The 15,760-nt window shown below is 49.2% G+C and overlaps 1 protein-coding gene across 1 annotated transcript; it reads right to left on the bottom strand.

Moving 5' to 3' along the window:
* Positions 1-320: 320 nt before the first annotated feature.
* Positions 321-4,373, bottom strand: LOC309550232 (gastrula zinc finger protein XlCGF66.1-like; the record flags this gene model as incomplete). Its single annotated transcript, XM_082250643.1, has 8 exons — positions 4,266-4,373; positions 3,931-4,065; positions 3,721-3,844; positions 3,507-3,604; positions 3,220-3,426; positions 2,955-3,096; positions 1,549-1,633; positions 321-756 (listed from the first exon to the last, which is right to left on the bottom strand). Exons 1-8 carry the CDS (start codon positions 4,347-4,349, stop codon positions 321-323), a joined length of 1,311 nt encoding a protein of 436 aa, XP_082106769.1. The 5' UTR covers positions 4,350-4,373.
* Between the last annotated feature and the right edge of the window lie 11,387 nt (positions 4,374-15,760).

Genomic DNA, 15,760 nt, shown 5'->3' with positions numbered 1-15,760 from the left:
GATGTCTGTAAAGACTGGACTTCTGTGAAAAACATTTCCCACACTCAGGACAGGAATACGGCTTCTCCCCCGTGTGAGATCTCTGATACGTGTGAAGTTCTGATTTTGACTAGAAAATTTTCCTGCATTCAGGACAGACATACAGTTTTCCCCCCCCTTGTGAGACTTTAATGTGTAAGAAGTACAGTTTTTAGTACAAAACATTTTCCGCACTTGAAAAAGGAGTATGACTTTTTCCCTGTGTGACACATCTGATGTGTGATAAGTTCTGATTTTCATAAAAAAAAACCTTTCCCACACCTAGGACCGGAATGCAACTTCTAACCTGTGTGCAATCTCTGATGAATATTACGTCTGGACTTTTCCGAAAAACACTTCCCGCACACAGGACAGGAAAATGGCTTCTCCCCTGTGTGAAATCTCTGATGCTTTTCAAGATTGGCCTTCTGTGAAAAACATTTCCCACACTCAGGACAGGAATGTGGCTTCTCACCTGTGTGAGATCTTTTATGCACCCTAAGTGTGGAGCGAACACGGAACCACTTCCCACACTCATCACAGGGATACGGCTTCTCCCCTGTGTGACACCTCTCATGGTCGGCAACTTCTGATTTTCTTCTAAAACATTTCCCACACTCAGAACAGGAATACGGCTTCTCTCCTGTGTGAGTCTTCTGATGTTTGAAAAGATCAGACTTTTGTGAAAAACATTTCCCGCACTCAGGGCAAGAATGTGGCTTCTCTCCTGTGTGAGTTCTTTTATGCACATTAAGACTGCATTTAAAACGGAAACACTTCCCGCACTCAGCACAGGAAAAGCTGTTATCTGTTGGAAGGACGGCACTGTCCCTCACGGTCTGAGGTTCCTCAGGATAAGAGGAATACGATGGTCTGGCACCATCCCTCACAATCTGAGGTTCCTCAGGATAAGAGGAATACGATGGTCCGGCACTGTCCCTCACAGTCTGAGGTTCCTCAGGATAAGAGGAATACGATGGTCCGGCACCGTCCCTCACAGTCTGAGGTTCCTCAGGATAAGAGGAATACAATGGTCCGGCACCGTCCCTCACAGTCTGAGGTTCCTCAGGATAAGAGGAATACGATGATCTGGCACTGTCCCTCACAGTCTGAGGTTCCTCAGGATAAGAGGAATACGATGATCCGGCACCGTCCCTCACAGTCTGAGGTTCCTCAGGATAAGAGGAATACGATGATCTGGCACTGTCCCTCACAGTCTGAGGTTCCTCAGGATAAGAGGAATACAATGATCCGGCACCGTCCCTCACAGTCTGAGGTTCCTCAGGATAAGAGGAATACGATGGTCCCGCACTGTCCCTCACAGTCTGAGGTTCCTCGGGATAAGAGGAATATGATGGTCCGGCACTGTCCCTCACAGTCTGAGGTTCCTCAGGATAAGAGGAATACGATGATCTGGCACTGTCCCTCACAGTCTGAGGTTCCTCAGGATAAGAGGAATACGATGGTCCATCTACACTGTGTGGTGCCGGATGGACATTTGAGGTAGCCGGGTTTTCTCCTGGACTATACTGTGTGATGTCCTCATCTTCTACTTTACAGTGTGGAGACAAAGTGAGAGAATCCTCTGAGGTTTTCCTCATCTCCCGTCCATCTACTAAAAAAGAAATACAAAGATTATTACTAGACATCAGCAGATTGGTTCCCCTAAGCCAGGACTCCGCCCACATCAGGCAGCTTTCTCTCTGAGGATCTTACAATTCCCCCCTCAAGGTAACTAGTAAATGGGTCCTCTGATCTCCTACCAGTTCATTTCTTTATTCATGGACCTTAGTCAGAGAGTGAGGAAACAACGAGAACTGTCTTTTATGGGAGTGACAGTGATGAGGGGATTATAGGACGAGTGTCCCCTCCCCCTCTATCACTCATTGCCATCTTCCCAACACAAGAAGTCCTGCACTTCCTTATTTAGTCCATGATTTAGTCATGAATAACAGCGGGGCTGAGTCCCACCAGAGGTCAGAGAGTGAGGATGGGGGGAGAACAACCAAGATGAAGACTGGACTGATCCTGAAGACCACCATTGGGTTACTGACTCCTCCCTCATTATCACTTTCTGTTTAAGGTTCCAAAGTTGGAGGATGTTATCACATTATTATCAACATGTAAAAGTCTGTCCTCCAATCAGATCATCAGATATAAAATGTCCAGCTGGTAGGAAATGGGAGTAACAAAAGAGAATCCATATTATGTGTATATATAGCAGTGGGTAGAGGGGAGAGAGCAGAAGTCAGGAGTATGTAATGTACAACATAGAGTATATAGTGCATGGATCAGGAGTATGTAATGTACAGCATAGAGTATATAGTGCAGGGGTCGGGAGTGTATAATGTACAACAGAGTATATAGTGCAGGGGTCAGGAGTACGTAATGTACAACATAGAGTATATAGTGCAGGGGTCAGGACTCATAATATTGGTATTCAGTAGAAGCTTCAATGTTTACATGAGACAAGTTGCAGAGGTCCCACACCACTGCCTCCCATCTCCTGAGACTGCTCTCAGTGATTTGGATGTGAGACTATACAGACATATCCCTCCACCCGGCACAGCCAGCAAATAACAGAACAAGTAACCCTGGGAGGATTGTTCTGTCAGAGATCTTACTAGACCCGAGCATGAGGAAGACTCAAAGCACATACCCCAGGTGCCTAGGTCTGGTAACACCTATAGGGAAAGCCAAGATTTTGCTGCCAGCTGAACCCCAGAATCTCCATAAATCCAGTCTAGAGACATAAATTGTGTCTGCAGCACAGAGAAGGAAGATTATCCGAGAGAAATACAGGAATACAGGACGGGAAACAGAGTTCAGGAAAGTGACCAGGGGATTACAGGCTGATATCACCCAGTCTCCGTCATACTCTGGACCAATCAGTGAGCAGTATGGGTGGAGGAATGTATTTAGTGTTAATGACCCACCTGTGCTGATCTCTGTAGGAGTGTCCTCCTCTATAAATGTCCCCGTTATTCCATCCTCCTCCATAGACTGCTGATCATCCCTCACATACCTCTCTTCTTCTTCTGCTTTAACCTCAAATTCTATATCAATTGGATCTCCACTCTAAACCAAGAAAATGAGAGAGAATATAATCTGTAAAATATAAGCTTTATTATTGCGACTTCACATAAAAAATCCACACATTTTCTACACAAGTCCATGTTCTGGATGCTCCGTCCCACCAACCTTGTAACAGTGAGGGATGGTGTGACCTTCCTGTGTGGAATCCCGGGAATACAGAGGACGGGGACATCTCTCTGGTGGGTTCCTGGTATTAGGTGGCTCCATCATATCCTTGTGTCCTTCTGAAAACTCCTCCATCACTCCATACTCCTCATCCTCCTCTTTATACTCTTCTATAACAACAATATTATAATCCCCGAGGATTCCACTCTGAATATATAATAAAACATTCATTGAAAAAAAAAAAAGCTGTGTATAAATAAGAACTGACAATAAAGTCAATCCTCTACCTGATGATGGTGAGGGATGGTGTGACCTTCCTGTGTGGAATCCCGGGAATACAGAGGACGGGGACATCTCTCTGCTGGGTTGGCATTACTGGATCCATCTGTAGGAAACACACACACTGACTGAATACATTGTTTCTATGTGTTTATCAGATGATGGGGGATCTGGGTGGACCCTCCGTACTGCTCTCTCCTTTACAATAAAGTCCCCTCTTACCCGGTGATGTGAGGGGCGGCTGATTCTCAATCATGACGTCCTTGTAGAGATCCTTGTGTCCTTCTAAATACTCCCACTCCTCCATGGAGAAATAGACAGTGACATCCTGACACCTTATAGGAACCTGACACACACAATGATACAGTCACCATCCAGACACATCCCTTGTCTGTTACTGGATAATGTCCCAGAATTCCCAGCACCGCTCACCTCTCCTGTCAGCAGCTCCATCATCTTCTTGGTGACTTCTAGAATCTTCTGCATGTTGTGTCTCTCAGGTTTTTGGGAGTCACATGGAGGCACTGTGATGGTCATATGATCACCTGACTTCAGAAGAGGAAATCTCTGTATTGAGGAAGCAATAGGAATATCATGTTAGAATCCCAGTATCCTCCTCACCTCTTCGGTCAGGTCTGTGTTTTATTAATAGAGATACGAGTGATGTCATGTGACCTCCCAGAATCCTCCTCACCTCTCTGGTCAGGTCTGTGTTTTATTAATAGAGATAAGAGTGATGTCATGTGACCTCCCAGAATCCTCCTCACCTCTCCGGTCAGCAGGTAGATGATCTCCAGGGTGAGGTTTAGTATATTCTCAGTCATGTGACTCCGGTCCTCCTCCATCCTCATTTGATCTATACAGGTCTCCTTGTAGACGGATAACTTTGGGAAATGAAAGTAAGAATTATTTGGATGGTATTGGTCACACAATAATAGTATGTTGTACATTAAAGAACTATTGCCCCATGGGAAAACATTTGGTTTGGGCTGTTTAGTTTTTGGAGGTGAGCCCTGTGTGGGAGATCAGTGGAGGTGAGCCCTGTGTGTGTGAGATCGGTGGAGGTGAGCCCTGTGTGTGTGTGAGATCGGTGGAGGTGAGCCCTGTGTGTGTGTGTGAGATCGGTGGAGGTGAGCCCTGTGTGTGTGGGAGATCGGTGGAGGTGAGCCCTGTGTGTGGGAGATCGGTGGAGATGAGCCCTCTGTGTCTGAGATCGGTGGAGGTGAGCCCTGTGTGTGTGAGATCGGTGAAGGTGAGCCCTGTGTGTGTGAGAGATCGGTGGAGGTGAACCCTGTGTGTGGGAGATTGGTGGCGGTGAGCCCTGGGTGTGAGATCGGTGGAGGTGAGCCCTGTGTGTGTGAGATCGGTGGAGGTGAGCCCTGTGTGTGGGAGATCGGTGGAGGTGATCCCTGTGTGTGCGAGATCGGTGGAGGTGAGCCCTGTGTGTGGGAGATTGGTGGAGGTGAGCCCAGGGTGTGAGATCGGTGGAGGTGAGCCCTGTGTGTGTGTGAGAGATCAGTGGAGGTGAGCCCTGTGTGTGTGGGAGATCGGTGGAGGGGAGCCCTGTGTGTGGGAGATCGGTGGCGGTGAGCCCTGGGTGTGAGATCGGTGGAGGTGAGCCCTGTGTGTGGGAGATCGGTGGAGGTGATCCCTGTGTGTGTGGGAGATCAGTGGAGGTGAGCCCTGTGTGTGTGAGATCGGTGGAGGTGAGCCCTGTGTGTGTGTGAGATCGGTGGAGGTGAGCCCTGTGTGTGTGTGTGAGATCGGTGGAGGTGAGCCCTGTGTGTGTGGGAGATCAGTGGAGGTGAGCCCTGTGTGTGGGAGATCGGTGGAGATGAGCCCTCTGTGTCTGAGATCGGTGGAGGTGAGCCCTGTGTGTGTGAGATCGGTGAAGGTGAGCCCTGTGTGTGTGAGAGATCGGTGGAGGTGAACCCTGTGTGTGGGAGATTGGTGGAGGTGAGCCCAGGGTGTGAGATTGGTGGCGGTGAGCCCTGGGTGTGAGATCGGTGGAGGTGAGCCCTGTGTGTGTGAGATCGGTGGAGGTGAGCCCTGTGTGTGGGAGATCGGTGGAGGTGATCCCTGTGTGTGCGAGATCGGTGGAGGTGAGCCCTGTGTGTGGGAGATTGGTGGAGGTGAGCCCAGGGTGTGAGATCGGTGGAGGTGAGCCCTGTGTGTGTGTGAGAGATCAGTGGAGGTGAGCCCTGTGTGTGTGGGAGATCGGTGGAGGGGAGCCCTGTGTGTGGGAGATCGGTGGCGGTGAGCCCTGGGTGTGAGATCGGTGGAGGTGAGCCCTGTGTGTGGGAGATCGGTGGAGGTGATCCCTGTGTGTGTGAGATCGGTGGAGGTGAGCCCTGTGTGCGAGATCGGTGGAGGTGAGCCCTGTGTGTGTGAGAGATCAGTGGAGGTGAGCCCTGTGTGTGTGAGAGATCAGTGGAGGTGAGCTCTGTGTGTGTGAGAGATCGGTGGAAATGAGCTCTGTGTGTGCGAGATCGGTGGAGGTGAGCCCTGTGTGTGTGAGATCGGTGGAGGTGAGCCCTGTGTGTGGGAGATCGGTGGAGGTGAGCCCTGTGTGTGGGAGATCGGTGGAGGTGAGCCCTCTGTGTGTGAGATCGGTGGAGGTGATCCCTGTGTGTGCGAGATCGGTGGAGGTGAGCCCTGTGTGTGTGAGAGATCAGTGGAGGTGAGCCCTGTGTGTGTGAGAGATCAGTGGAGGTGAGCTCTGTGTGTGTGAGAGATCGGTGGAAATGAGCTCTGTGTGTGGGAGATCGGTGGAGGTGAGCCCTCTGAGTCTGAGATCGGTGGAGGTGAGCCCTGTGTGTGTGCGAGATCGGTGAAGGTGAACCCTGTGTGTGTGAGAGATTGGTGGAGGTGAGCCCTGTGTGTGGGAGATTGGTGGAGGTGAGCCCAAGGTGTGAGATCGGTGGCGGTGAGCCCTGGGTGTGAGATCGGTGGAGGTGAGCCCTGTGTGTGGGAGATCGGTGGAGGTGAGCCCTGTGTGCGAGATCGGTGGAGGTGATCCCTGTGTGTGCGAGATCGGTGGAGGTGAGCCCTGTGTGTGTGAGAGATCAGTGGAGGTGAGCCCTGTGTGTGTGGGAGATCAGTGGAGGTGAGCTCTGTGTGTGTGAGAGATCGGTGGAAATGAGCTCTGTGTGTGCGAGATCGGTGGAGGTGAGCCCTGTGTGTGTGGGAGATCGGTGAAGGTGAGCCCTGTGTGTGTGAGAGATCAGTGGAGGTGAGCTCTGTGTGTGTGAGAGATCGGTGGAAATGAGCTCTGTGTGTGCGAGATCGGTGGAGGTGAGCCCTGTGTGTGTGGGAGATCGGTGAAGGTGAGCCCTGTGTGTGTGTGAGAGATCGGTGGAGGTGAGCCCTGTGTGAGAGATCGGTGGAGGTGAGCCCTGTGTGTGGGAGATTGGTGGAGGTGAGCCCAGGGTGTGAGATCGGTGGCGGTGAGCCCTGGGTGTGAGATCGGTGGAGGTGAGCCCTGTGTGTGGGAGATCGGTGGGGGTGAGCCCTGTGTGTGTGAGATCGGTGGAGGTGATCCCTGTGTGTGGGAGATCGGTGGAGGTGAGCCCTGTGTGGGAGATCGGTGGAGGTGAGCCCTGTGTGGGAGATCGGTGGAGGTGAGCCCTGTGTGGGAGATCGGTGGCGGTGAGCCCTGTGTGGGAGATCGGTGGAGGTGAACCCTGTGTGTGGGAGATCAGTGGAGGTGAGCCCTGTGTGTGGGAGATCGGTGGAGGTGAGCCCTGTTTTTGGGAGATCGGTGGAGGTGAGCCCTGTGTGGGAGATCGGTGGAGGTGAGCCCTGTGTGTGGGAGATCGGTGGAGGTGAGCCCTGTGTGTGGGAGATCGGTGGAGGTGAGCCCTGTTTTTGGGAGATTGGTGGAGGTGAGCCCTGTGTGGGAGATCGGTGGAGGGGAGCCCTGTGTGTGTGAGATCGGTGGAGGGGAGCCCTGTGTGGGAGATCGGTGGAGGGGAGCCCTGTGTGTGTGGGAGATCGGTGGAGGTGAGCCCTGTGTGTGTGTGAGATCGGTGGAGGGGAGCCCTGTGTGTGTGGGAGATCGGTGGAGGTGAGCCCTGTGTGTGTGGGAGATCGGTGGAGGGGAGCCCTGTGTGGGAGATCGGTGGAGGTGAGCCCTGTGTGTGTGGGAGATCGGTGGAGGGGAGCCCTGTGTGTGTGGGAGATCGGTGGAGGGGAGCCCTGTGTGTGAGATTGGTGGAGGTGAGCCCTATGTGGGAGATCGGTGGAGGTGAGCCCTGTGTGGGAGATCGGTGGAGGTGAGCCCTGTGTGTGTGAGATTGGTGGAGGTGAGCCCTGTGTGTGTGGGAGATCGGTGGAGGTGAGCCCTGTGAGGGAGATCGGTGGAGGTGAGCCCTATGTGTGAGATCGGTGGAGGTGAGCCCTGTGTGTGTGGGAGATCGGTGGAGGTGAGCCCTGTGTGGGAGATCGGTGGAGGTGAGCCCTGTGTGGGAGATCGGTGGAGGTGAGCCCTGTGTGCGTGAGATCGGTGGAGGTGAGCCCTGTGTGTGTGGGAGATCGGTGGAGGTGAGCCCTGTGAGGGAGATCGGTGGAGGTGAGCCCTATGTGTGAGATCGGTGGAGGTGAGCCCTGTGTGTGGGAGATCGGTGGAGGTGAGCCCTGTTTTTGGGAGATCGGTGGAGGTGAGCCCTGTGTGGGAGATCGGTGGAGGTGAGCCCTGTGTGGGAGATTGGTGGAGGTGAGCCCTGTGTGTGGGAGATCGGTGGAGGTGAGCCCTGTGTGTGTGGGAGATCGGTGGAGGTGAGCCCTGTGTGGGAGATCGGTGGAGGGGAGCCCTGTGTGGGAGATCGGTGGCGGTGAGCCCTGTGTGTGAGATCCGTGGAGGTGAACCCTGTGTGTGGGAGATCGGTGGAGGTGAGCCCTGTGTGTGGGAGATCGGTGGAGGGGAGCCCTGTGTGTGTGGGAGATCGGTGGAGGGGAGCCCTGTGTGTGTGGGAGATCGGTGGAGGGGAGCCCTGTGTGGGAGATTGGTGGAGGTGAGGCCTTTGTGGGAGATCGGTGGAGGTGAGACAGTGGTGGAACTATCAGGTCACAAAGGTCATACTTGCAACAGGGTAAATGCTCTGACCCTGAAGGGGTTATTCTACAAATAATAAATGTTGGGACAGCGCTTGCACTATGGATAAAATATCTGAACCCACAACACGATAATTCCAATAAAACTTTCTGATAACAAAGTGTCAGACAACTCCTGGGGTAATCTGGCAGCACTTACTCAGAAGACCCCCGGCTGTAGATGAATAGGTGTGCTGGGCTCTGTAGTCCCCCAGAGTTTGTGGTGCCTGTGAAGCAATATACCCCTATATAGCAGGAAATGGGGAATATTGGCATAAAGAGCAGAAGCTCTAATCCACTGCCAGGGTCTCGGTCACAGATACTCCGGTGGATGGCGGGCCCGGATACGGCTTAGATGTAACCAGAGAGGGCGCTCTCCTAACCTGGTGACATCTGACGTGTTTGGATTGGAAAACACAAATCTTTGTCCAGGAGGGCTATTGGCAGGCAAAGGGGTCCTAAAAAACATCCTACCCTAAAGGGGGTGTGGTTAAATAGAGTCTGAGGTGAAAGAGGGATGAAGGGAGAAGAAAGAAAGAAAAAGAGAGAGATAGGGAGGGAAGGAGAGAGAAGGAAAGAAAGAGGGATGGAGGGAGAGCAGGCACAGATCCTACACCACAATAGCAATATGTGTATGGCAGAACGTTTAACAATCAGCAGATAAAGATACTCCAAATACCATCCCCCCAGGCAGATCCCATCAAACAAATACAATAGATGGTCAGAGATTGCAGACATGATACAGGAGATGGTCAAAGACTGTGCGGACATCATACAAGAGATGGTCAGAGACTGAGGACATGATACAAGGGATGGTCAGAGACTGTGTGGACATGATACAAGGGATGGTCAGAGACTGTGCGGACATGATACAGGAGATGGTCAGAGACTGTGCGGACATGATACAGGAGATGGTCAGAGACTGTGCGGACATGATACAAGAGATGGTCAGAGACTGTGCGGACATGATACAAGAGATGGTCAGAGACTGAGGACATGATACAGGAGATGGTCAGAGACTGTGCGGACATGATACAATAGATGGTCAGAGACTGAGGACATGATACAAGAGATGCTCAGAGACTGTGTGGACATGATACAAGAGATGGTCAGAGACTGTGCGGACATGATACAAGAGATGGGTTCAGAGACTGAGGACATGATACAAGAGATGGTCAGAGACTGTGCGGACATGAGACAAGAGATTATCAGAGACTGCAGACATGATACAAGAGATGGTCAGAGACTGTGCGGACATGATACAAGAGATGGGTTCAGAGATTGCAGACATCATACAAGAGATCGTCAGAGACTGTGCGGACATCATACAAGAGATGGTCAGAGACTGAGGACATGATACAAGAGATGGTCAGAGACAGTGCGGACATGAGACAAGAGATGGGTTCAGTGATTGCAGACATCATACAAGAGATGGTCAGAGACTGTGCGGACATGAGACAAGAGATTATCAGAGACTGCAGACATGATACAAGAGATGGTCAGAGACTGCAGACATGATACAAGAGATGGTCAGAGACTGTGCGGACATGATACAAGAGATGGTCAGAGACTGTGCGGACATGATACAAGAGATGGTCAGAGACTGTGCGGCTATGATACAAGAGATGGTCAGAGACTGTGCGGCTATGATACAAGAGATGGTCAGAGACTGTGTGGACATGATACAAGAGATGGTCAGAGACTGCAGACATGATACAAGAGATGATCAGAGACTGCAGACATGATACAAGAGATGGTCAGAGACTGCGGACATGATACAGGAGATGATCAGAGACTGCGGACATGATACAAGAGATGGTCAGAGACTGTGCGGACATGAGACAAGAGATTATCAGAGACTGCAGACATGATACAAGAGATGGTCAGAGACTGCAGACATGATACAAGAGATGGTCAGAGACTGTGCGGACATGATACAAGAGATGGTCAGAGACTGTGCGCCTATGATACAAGAGATGGTCAGAGACTGTGCGGCTATGATACAAGAGATGGTCAGAGACTGTGCGGACATGATACAAGAGATGGTCAGAGACTGCAGACATGATACAAGAGATGATCAGAGACTGCAGACATGATACAAGAGATGATCAGAGACTGCAGACATGATACAAGAGATGGTCAGAGACTGCGGACATGATACAGGAGATGATCAGAGACTGCGGACATGATACAAGAGATGGTCAGAGACTGCAGACATGATACAAGAGATTGTCAGAGACTGCAGACATGATACCAGAGATGGGTTCAGAGACTGCAGACATGATACCAGAGATGGGTTCAGAGATTGCGGACATGATACAAGAGATGGTCAGAGACTGCAGACATGATACAAGAGATTGTCAGAGACTGCAGACATGATACCAGAGATGGGTTCAGAGACTGCGGACATGATACCAGAGATGGGTTCAGAGATTGCGGACATGATAGAGAAGGTCAGAAGCGAAGGACACAGCTGACAGCAGAGGCTTCTCACACAGCCATGAATATATACAATGTTCTGTGTATGGGGGAGGGATGTCAGTGAGTACACCGGTCAGTGCAGTTTCCTCACTACATACAAAAAAAAAGAGACAAAAAGCCGAGCTATCATGATTTTCCCTCAGAGACTGAACTGCAGGGTAGAAATACCCCTCTGGCTGCTTGGATGGCATCAGGTCGGGCTGCCATATTCATCTTCACCTTGCTGAGGCTAGCCACACCCCCTCTCTGAGTCCCACCCAATCATTGAGAGGCAAACGCCACCTGACCTCCTTGCATGGTAAATCCGGTGGAGAGGATGAGGCAGGGGGAGGATCTGAGAAAGCTCTCATATTAACCTGTGTGTTACCCCAGCACTGGGGGGGGGGGTTTACGATGCAGAGTCTCTACTAGGCTGGCTGCTGCCCGGGACATTGATACATTTTTGGGATTCTCCTTGGGACAGCAGTCAATTTCCTGTGAGGATTACCCAGGAAATCTGTGAGCGTTGGCAACTATGCATTCCCCCAAAATCCAGTCCCTCTCAGACTCCTATTGTGTGACTCATCATAGTGTCTCTGGAGGGGGCGCTGATCATTCCCGTGTAAAATCTTACAGAAATCTTCCCTAATCCCGACCTTTAATTATCATTTCATCCCCCACATACAATGTCTGGAACCGCAATTTACTGACACCAATAACTCCCCTCGTGGTACAGACCATAAATTCACTCATTGTAATATACAGGGTTATTCTACATTTCCACACTATACAGTATCTCACAAAAGTGAGTACACCCCTCTTAAAATGTCCAAATTGGGCCCAATCAGCCATTTTCCCTCCCCGGTGTCATGTGACTCGTTAGTGTTACAAGGTCTCAGGTGTGAATGGGAGCAGGTGTGTTAAATTTGGTGTTATCGCTCTCACTCTCTCATACTGGTCACCGGAAGTTCAGCATGGCACCTCATGGCAAAGAACTCTATAAGGATCTGAAAAAAAGAATTGTTGCTCTACATAAAGATGGCCTAGGCTACAAGAAGATTGCCAAGATCCTGAAACTGAGCTGCAGCACGGTGGCCAAGACCATACAGTGGTTTACCAGGACAGGTTCCACTCAGAACAGGCCTCCCCATGGTCCACCAAAGAAGTTGAGTGGCATGCTCAGCATCATTACCAAAGGTTGTCTTTGGGAAATAGACGTATGAGTGCTGCCAGCATTGCTGCAGAGGTTGAAGGGGTAGGGGAGGGGTCAGCCTGTCAGTGCTCAGACCATATGCCGCACACTGCATCAAATTGGTCTGCATGGCTGTCATCCCAGAAGGAAGCCTCTTCTAAAGATGATGGACAAGAAAGCCCGCAAACAGTTTGCTGAAGACAAGCAGAATAAGGACATGGATTACTGGAACCATCTCCTGTGCTCTGATGAGACCAAGATAAACTTATTTGGTGTCAGGCGTGTGTGGGGGCAACCAGGTGAGGAGTACAAAGACAAGTGTGTCTTCCTACAGTCATCCATGGTGGTGGGAGTGTCATGGTCTGGGGCTGCATGAGTGCTGACGGCACTGGGGATCTACAGATCATTGAGGGAACCATGAATGCCAACATGTACTGTGACATACTGAAGCAGAGCATGATCCCCTCCCTTCAGAGACTGGGCCTCAGGGCAATATTCCAACATAACGACCCCAAACACCTCCAAGATGACCACTGCCTTGATAAAGAAGCTGAGGGTAAAGGTGATGGACTGGCCAAGCATGTCTCCAGACCTAAACCCTATTGAGCATCTGTGGGGAATCCTCAGACAGAAGGGGGAGGAGCGCAAGGTCTCTAACATCCACCAGCTCTGTGATGTCATCATGGAGGAGGGGAAGAGGACTCCAGTGACAACCTGTGAAGCTCTGGTGACCTCCATGCCCAAGAGGGTTCAGGCAGTGTTGGAAAATAATGGCGGCCACACAAAATATTGACACTTTCGGCCCAATTTGGACATTGTCACTTAGGGGTGTACTGACTTTTGTTGCCAGCAGTTTAGACATTAATGGCTGTGTGTTGAGTTATTTTGAGGGGACAGCAAATTTACACTGTTATACCCCGTTCAGACAGCGGCGACACGACTTGCTGGGGCGACCTGTGAAGTCGCGGTGCACAGCGTGCACCGCGACCTCGGCGCGACTTGCACGGACTTCATATAATTGAAGCCAATGCAAGTCGCCTCCAGGTCGCCCCAAATTAGTACAGGACCCTTTTTCTAAGTCGGAGCGACTTGTGTCGCTCCTATTAGAACGGGTCCTGTACTATTCAATGGCGGGCGATCGACCGCGACTTGTCAGGCAACCAAGTCGCCTGACAAGTCGCGCTAGTGTGAATGGAGTCTTATACAAGCTGTACACTCACTACTTTACATTGTAGCAAAGTGTCATTTCTTCAGTGTTGTCACATGAAAAGATAGAATAAAATATTTACAAAAATGTGAGGGGTGTACTTACTTTTGTCAGATATTATGTGTATATGTCATCATCTGCTGGAGATAAAAGAGGTCACAGTGGAGGGGGGCGTGGCCGGCTGTGAAGGCAAATGGAAGCTGCTGCATAGAGCTCTCTGATAACGGGCTCCCTGCAGTAAAGGAAAGCGACTTTCAGCACTCCTGAGGGATTGAAAAAACACCCAAAAGATGCAGCAATCTAGCGGAAGGATGGGGAAGAGGAAAGAAAGAGGAATTCCCCTCAAATTAGGGGACTTTAGGAGCCCGGCCGGGACTCCAGGAAAATACCAAAATGGCGCTGACTCCTCCCCCTCTCATGGCAATGCTAGAGAGCAAGAAATGAATGCTGAAGAAGGTGAAGGATCACAGAATGCCCCAAATGAATGCAGTCTGCAGATGCAAGATGACACCAGCAGCCCTCTAAAGCAGAAGAGGAAAATCACTCCTTCCAATGGAAATGTAAGTGATATTGATCATGATCATGACTATGATTTCACACGTGGTAACAATCCATATGATGCAAAATTAAATGCAATACCCACCACAGGCCAACCTATATCAGATTCCACAATTAAAGACATAATAATGTCATTAAGAGGAGCCCTACAATATGATGTGATGAGCTTTATGCACCAATCTAAAAAAGAAATAGACAACCTTGGAGAGAGAGTGGACTATGTAGAAAATAAAATGTGCGATTTCACCAATGCACATAATGATCTAGTTGACGCACATTTCGAGCTGGAGGATGAGATTAAAAATCTTAAACTAAAAGTAGCAGATTTGGAAGACAGATCAAGAAGGAATAATGTAAAATTCCGAGGCATTCCTGAGAACATAAAGCCTGCTGATCTGAAAAGCTTCCTAAAAGAAATGATTTCCACACTGCTACCTACGATTCCCCATAAGGAACTGATGATAGACCATGCAGACCGGTTACCTAAACCCGCACATATACCACAAAGGCTGCCTAGGGATGTTATTGCCAAAATCCACTTTTTTCAAGTAAAAGATCAGTTGATGCAATTTGCACGGCATAATTCACCTCTACCGGATCCCTATGCAGGAATAATATTATACTCAGATCTTTCACAGGCAACTATACAGGCACGCAAGAATTTAAACACGATTACTAAAATTCTAAAGAATCATAAAATAATTTACAAATGGGGATTTCCTACGAAAATTATGATAGACCGAGATGGAATGACGTATAATATCACCAACATGGAAGAAGGCCTGAAAATTCTAAAATCATGGGGCTTATTACCAAAAAATGACGAGAATGCACTTGGCAAAGGTCCACCTGAGAAAATCCCACAGCAATGGCAAACAAGTAATAAATAAAATATTTCACCAATAAAAGAAAAATCTTTCCCATTCACCATATATTTTTATGGTCACACACAGGAAAAATAGGATATTATCCGCCCTCAGGTAACGAATAACTCAGGGAACCCCATGTCGGGGAGTTTTCTTTTTCCTTGTTCTCAGTTTGTTTCTAACTTTTCATTAACCCCAATAACCAGTACAGTCCTAATGTACACAGGAGTTAAATTTCATCTCCCTTTTTACCTTTCTACACCTATGGTTTATGGTTTTAGTTCTACACTACTTTCAGAAAATTACAGGGTACAACACTGCCACCTACTGGATGGAACAGGATCCAACAATGAAGATCTCAATATATCACTTTTCTCTTCAAAACATCTACTAATGTTAGTCTCCATCAAAAAAACCTTACCAATCTAATGGGTCTTAAATTATTGTCAATTAATGCAAGAGGTCTCAACAGCCCGTATAAGCGTAAAGCTCTATGGAATGACATTTTAAAACTTGACAGTGACATTGTCTGCATACAAGAATCTCACTTTGCAGCAAACAAAGCACCAAAATTCTCTCATCACAAGTTTCCGCATATCTTTGTCTCCAACAACACCAAGAAAAAGAAAGGAGTTATCTTAGCAATAAAAGACTCTGAGTCCTTTCAACCTCTGGAAATTAAAACTGACTCTCAAGGAAGATTCATCATACTAGTAGGAACTATTGAAAACACAGAATATACCATAGTTAATATCTATGCCCCCAAAAAAAACCCTCATCAGTTCATAAAGAAAGTAATATCGAAGGCACGGAAAATACAAAAGGGACACCTTATTATATGTGGAGATCTTAATGCACCATTGGACCCCCTTATGGACACCTCCAAGC

Source organism: Pelophylax lessonae (assembly GCF_965119305.1).
Source record: "Pelophylax lessonae genome assembly, chromosome: 3".
Classification (NCBI taxonomy): Eukaryota; Metazoa; Chordata; class Amphibia; order Anura; family Ranidae; genus Pelophylax; species Pelophylax lessonae.
The sequence above is the reverse complement of the archived record's forward strand: the minus strand, read 5'-3'. Positions and strand labels throughout refer to the sequence as shown.